The following is a 6,000-nucleotide window of genomic DNA, read 5'->3' as shown; positions in this document are numbered from 1 at the left end:
ACCAAATATAACTTCTGCCATAAATTCATCAATAAATAATGTCGTGGCATATTGAAACAAGAATTAAAAAGGTTGAATAATTCTACTGCTGCCCCTATTTATTAATGAATTAATGAGTATGCAAGTATGAATGAGGAGCTCACTCAACTCAGGTATGGAAAAAGGAGTAGCGGAACTGTCCCATCTAATTAAATTTCTAGCAGGAAACAAAACTCCATGGGAAGTTTTTATACTACAGTAAGATCTAATGAAGCTCAGAACTATGGATAGAATCCCATTGTCCGTTTCCCTATCACGAATAATGCTCACATGAATCTTCAACAAAGTCTTCAGTCATCCCAGTCTACTCTGCCACTTGTGGGCCAAAAGTAAGCACCACTTTCTGAATGATATGTTATTATAAGGGGTGTGTGATCATGTGATATCTTGCAGAGAGAGAATCCTAGGTAACTTAGAAATTTATAGGTTCCATTAGAACATGATAGTTAAAAGAAGATTTAATATCTATATCAGTCCTCGTGTTAATCCAAAAAAATAAGTTCCATTATATCTCCACTTGAAAAGACAAAAAGATTAGTAACAGATTTGCATGAAGGGTACAAGGGAAACATTACACTCTCAAGCTTAGAAGAATCTGATGAGAAATTTCTGAAACTAGATACTAAAAGACCTCCACGCATGATCAAGGGATCATTAATGTTCGGACTACTCATTGAGAGGAGACATAGGAAGATAGAATGTTCTTCTTGAGAATGAACTCATCTGCCTTGGCTGGGCTGATCGACTGCTGCAACAGAAACAAGGAAAAAAGAACAGTTAATATGATGCAAGACATTTACGTTTGGTACTGTACTGCCCACAAGGACCTTTTTTTTACTAGAGAAGACAAATACGTGAACCCTTTTCTTCCTAACATTACTATTATTAACAAACCCAATTGTGGTGAGTGGAGCTACTAGAAAGAGTGATATAGCTGGCTCGTTACATAGAAGTGGTTTGCTCTTTCAGAATGAAGAGGCAACTGATTTAACTTTCAGACATGACTTTCATATACCGATAAAATGTCTGTGGGTTGAGGTAAGTGGTTCTACTATAAAAGAAAAAGGGTCGTGTAATACTGTAATGTAATCCAAGCACAAACAATAAAGTAGACAAGTTCCAAACATATTCAGTCCAATTCTGAAACACTACTATTTGATGTTTCAACAAATAAGGTATACTTTTCAATTTGATATTTTTAAGGGTCGTCTAATATTTTATAAAGCATGTACTTTTTATTTTTATTTTTTCAAAACAAAAGTTGTTGAAATTTTGTATTACTTTAAAATCAAATTTAACAGAAAACTTACAGATTTTAGCTTCGTATAGACCACAAGATTAAGGATTCAAATACTATAAAACACATATTCAAGAAAAATAAAACATGCGCACAAAGATTTACCTTTTCAAGCATGCGCTCAAGACGCTGAATTTCCTTCTTGGCATAATCAGCACCTTTCTCCAGACTGCTTTTGGCAGCTTTCAAGTAGATCTTACCATACCTGAACGAGGAAAAAGGTGAAGCGTAAGAATTTCCACATTAAAGAATGGATCTTTTCCGTAGTTTCAAATGGCATAAATAAAGTAGTTTCATTTCACAAGTAATCGCATTAACCTTGCAGAGGAACCCTTAAGCTTCTCAACTTCCTCCTCTATCTTTGCGAGGATTGCCTTCTTCTCATCATTGCTGGCTTTCACAAACTCCTTCACCTTGTCATCCAAAGATTCAACTAGGCCAGCCTACATAAAAATAAATTTAAATAAAATAATAAAGAAAACAAATCAAATATAAATACATTATGAATCAGTATCTTAATGATTCCGCATGATGCTTACTGACTTTGGAAGTAAGTTGTCCTTTTCCATCTCTATTAGTGCCACATTTCTCATTAATAAAGTTTACAAAATCATCTAGATCTCTGCCACCATCATAATCTTCACCAGCCTTGTTGCTTTTTGGGAAAAATTTCAATGTTGGAAACCCACTTATTCCATACCTGCATGATACAACATGTTTACATCAGGCAATTCATACTCTATGTTGGATGCTCTCAGTAAATTTTATTCTCGACGTTTACATCAGGCAAGCAATTTCTCTCTTGCGAATGTTGACAGTGTGCATTCTTTTAATCATATATTTAAGATATAAATATGAACTTTGATGGAAGAACATACAACAGACAAATACCTATAAACTAGTTAACATATACATATGCATATACATATACATATACAATGAATAATTTTACTCACTTTTCAGCCAAGTCTTTGTATTTGTCAGCATCAAGATTTGCAACCACTACATCTTCTTCCAACTTATATGCTGATGCAAACTTCTCATAAATCTATAGATAAGACAGCAGACAATAACAAATATAATTAGACATGCTATTTTGCACAGCATAAAAGACTTAGTTTTACAAACAAACAAAAAATGGGATTATACTTACAGGAGCAAGGGATTTGCAGTGGCCGCACCTGCAATAAAAAGGAGAAAAACTCAAAACTAAAGATATGTACCAAACAAATCTTTTGGGCTAATATTTTAACTTCTTTTTTTCTTTTTGGCCCAATTTCTTTCACTGACTTGCTCTAACTAACAACACATTAGAGGATTTTCTGGAAATAATATAATATCTATATATATAGAGAGAGAATATTATTCTCACCATGGTGCATAGAACTCCACTAGAACATCTTTTTCATTGTTCAGGACAACTTCATCAAAGTTATCCGATGTCAGTACCACAACACTGGATGGGATTGAAGCTATCTTCACATTGGTCCCTGCTTGCAAAGTTACACAAATACTAATCATTTTCTACCTAGAGATTAGGTAACTAAAAACAGCCAGAATTAGTTTCCAACCAGCAAAAAAACAAATAAGAAATAATAAGAAGACGAAAGAAAGAGAAATTGGGAGTTCACTAACAATTCCGAACAACAAATAAAACATAGAAAAAGTCTACGAGAAGAACTACGATACCAGAGATAAACCAAAACAAAACCACAAGACAAATATTTGTGCATAAACATGGTCAATATTCCCCTTTCCACAAAAGAAAGTTGCTTGGACTGATCAACTACAAGGGGTTAGCAGAAGAAATTGTTTTGAAAAAGTAAGATTGGAGTTGATTTACCAAAAGTAAAATCAATATAAAAAGTGCATTTGCGTTAGAACCGTTGCTCAAAAAACCACTATTGAAGTGAAGTAAATAATAAGATCAAACTAATACCTCCTTCCTTATTGACAAATTCTGCAAGAGCTTCTGCAGTACGTGGGCCTTCATACCTAAATCATGTCAAATTTAATCAGAATATATCAAAATTAATTTTATAAAGAGAACAAAAGAGAAAAAACTTTATTTATTACAGATTAGAAGTATGGGGATTCTGTAATCTCTATCTCTATCTTTCTTTTTATTTTGGTTTTGGTTTTTCTTCTTTGGTGGAGAACCTAGACCTCAGCAGTGAATAATATGTTCACAAACTAAGCTAGCCTGTGACATTGCGGTCAATCTTTCTAACTAAAACTTACTTAAATACCATCATGTGATGGAAAGAGGAATGCACTCACTTTTTGGGTTCAAGGGACCCTTTTGGAAACCACTGGAGTGTGGGATATCCAGAAACACCAGACTTACTGCAAACGGTCTTGTGCTCGTCACAGTCCACCTACCAAAAAGCATCAAAACATACCTATTACAGCTTAAAACAATGGCATGAACTAAAATCACGAAAAGAACTGCAATAAGGTCAATATTAAACCACTTGTGAACTTCATGTCTTTCTTCAGAAATTCAGAACAGAGGCAGATAACTCAAATTAGATAACTTAACAGGAATAAAATGGTTCCAGCACTAGTGACTAGAATTCAATTACATGCCATATGGAACAATCGCATCAATTCATGAAATAAATCAAAACCACCTGAAAATCCTTAATCAGAAAATCAAACGGTAACCATATAGTATAATAAAAAGGATACAAAATTGGGCGCTGACCTTTCCAATTAGAACAGATTTTGCTTTCTTAAAACTTGCGCCAAGCTTCTCATATTCCGGTGCAAGCTTTTTACAATGTCCACACCTGCCATTCCAAGTAAAATTACCACAAAAGCCACACTGAGGTATAATCATAAAGCACACAAACGCTTACGAGTGAAAATAAATTCAACACAAACCATTAAAAACACTCAAAATGAAAATTGTTCGTAGTAGAACTGCAAGATCCTAGTAAATACCATACTTATAACTAGATATTCCACCCACCTCAAACTCTAATTTGTCTCGAATCTACAAGAAGAGCCCACATTAAAAAAAAAATGGTATCGAGCATTTTACATCACATTACCCTTCAAGTTACGCTATATCTTAGCTTATAACAATCATCCGTACATAACCCGATGCAATACAGGTTACGGAAAAAACTACCCAGAATCAACTTATTAAGAAAATGGAACAAAATCACCAAATAAACAAAATTTGCATAATTGTGTTGCTACGATCGGTTCGATAAATAGATCTAATTTCACAGTTCCAGTCATCATAGAACCAATCAAACCAGATCAAACATAATCTCTCACTAGCTATCATCATACACCACAGTACACGCAAAGACAAGGATACTATGAGAAACATAAAATAAAAAATTCATTTCTTGGTCATATTATCGGAAACCAAACAGAAAAATGAAGAATCCGACGTACCAGGGAGCGTAGAACTCAACGAGGGCGGCGCGATCTTGGCCGACCTCCTTCTCAAAGTTGCTCTCGGTGAGCACAACGACATCATCGGCCGAAACCGATGCGAGAAAGAGTAAAGCTAGGGTTCCCAAAGCACACAAAGCCCTTGAGCTCACCATTTTTCCTCTTCTACTTCTGCTCCTTTCAGTTCACACCTTTGAATTTTTCTCTATAGCTTTTGTTAGCTCTTTCTCCTTGATTTGCTTTCTTGTTATATAATTTGATTTTTCTTCGGAGATTTTATAGTTGACCACATGTATGAAGTGTAATAATATTATTCGCCTTCGCGGCCCAAACTAAACACAATACAATTTTTTTTTCCAATCAAAATTCCATTTGTCGTTTGTTTCGTAAACGACAGCATTTTTAGTAAAACTGCATGTCGTCTTATAACATGTCTTAGAAAAATGTCGTTATATTTAAGTAACTTTCATCAAATGCCCTATTTTTCGAAGACCATATTTGAGGATTAAAATTAAGGTCTATAAAAAAATTTATTTTATTATTGTGATTAGTTTTTTTTGAATGAATTGTGATAAGTTTTTTATTCTTATTTTTAAGGAAAGATCATATCTCATTGATAAAAATTACTAAGTACTGAGGTCATCATATAAGTAGGGTAACTACCAACCCTAACTCATTTTCTAGCTAGATCATGAATATGGTTATTACAAAGACGCAACATATGAAAAAGAGCAACACCTATAAAGATGTGAAAATTACATGTTATATGAGAATTTTAATAGATTGTGCAAAAATATAGCTTTTTTTCAAGAAAAGTTAATCTATGACTTTTTTTTTAATTTAACTTTTATGGGTTTAGTTTCCTATATTTTTTTATAAAAGTTTGTTTATGTCATATTTTCACTCTTAATCAAGTTTTATGAATTTGGAAGGGTACGTTTGTAATTTGATTATTTTTTTTTAGCTTATTTGATTATTTTTTTATATTAATTTTATATAACTATTTTTATATTAAATTTCTCCATGGTTGTTTTGCAATTTTTTTTTGGTAATATGAATTGTCTTTATTATTATTTTTGTTTATTATAAACATTTTTTTTTCCTTTTTTTTAGGTTGCACGTTTTTTTTTCAAAACCTGGGTAAAGTAACCAGTTACTTAATTAATTTTTCAAAGTTATGTAAAAAAAATCTTACAGCTAGCTTAAATAACATTTATCCAGAGGGGTAACCAGTTACTTGTTTGTTTTTCACA

General features: G+C 33.0%; 1 protein-coding gene across 2 annotated transcripts; it reads right to left on the bottom strand.

Moving 5' to 3' along the window:
* Positions 1-485: 485 nt before the first annotated feature.
* LOC133788408 (probable protein disulfide-isomerase A6) lies at positions 486-5,000 on the bottom strand. 2 transcript variants are annotated; one of them, XM_062225880.1, is made up of 11 exons: positions 4,748-5,000; positions 4,044-4,128; positions 3,617-3,714; positions 3,276-3,331; positions 2,709-2,826; positions 2,490-2,517; positions 2,293-2,384; positions 1,880-2,036; positions 1,655-1,779; positions 1,442-1,541; positions 486-787 (listed from the first exon to the last, which is right to left on the bottom strand). In XM_062225880.1, exons 1-11 carry the CDS (start codon positions 4,900-4,902, stop codon positions 710-712), a joined length of 1,092 nt encoding a protein of 363 aa, XP_062081864.1. In that variant the 5' UTR covers positions 4,903-5,000; the 3' UTR covers positions 486-709. The 2 variants fall into 2 exon arrangements, with proteins under 2 accessions (XP_062081864.1, XP_062081865.1); XM_062225881.1 differs by having other exon boundaries at positions 486-784; positions 4,748-4,999.
* Between the last annotated feature and the right edge of the window lie 1,000 nt (positions 5,001-6,000).

Source organism: Humulus lupulus, chromosome 7, assembly GCF_963169125.1.
Source record: "Humulus lupulus chromosome 7, drHumLupu1.1, whole genome shotgun sequence".
Lineage (NCBI taxonomy): Eukaryota > Viridiplantae > Streptophyta > Magnoliopsida > Rosales > Cannabaceae > Humulus > Humulus lupulus.
This window is presented reverse-complemented; position numbering and strand designations above follow the sequence as displayed.

Excerpts from the sequence above, each read along its gene's own strand:
- LOC133788408 (XM_062225880.1), bottom strand. The coding sequence starts at position 4,902 with ATGGTGAGCTCAAGGGCTTTGTGTGCTTTGGGAACCCTAGCTTTACTC. Across the intron at positions 2,518-2,708 it reads GTGGAGTTCTATGCACCATG|GTGCGGCCACTGCAAATCCC; the intron begins GTGAGAATAATA and ends TTTTTATTGCAG. Across the intron at positions 2,385-2,489 it reads ACTGCAAATCCCTTGCTCCT|ATTTATGAGAAGTTTGCATC; the intron begins GTAAGTATAATC and ends TCTTATCTATAG.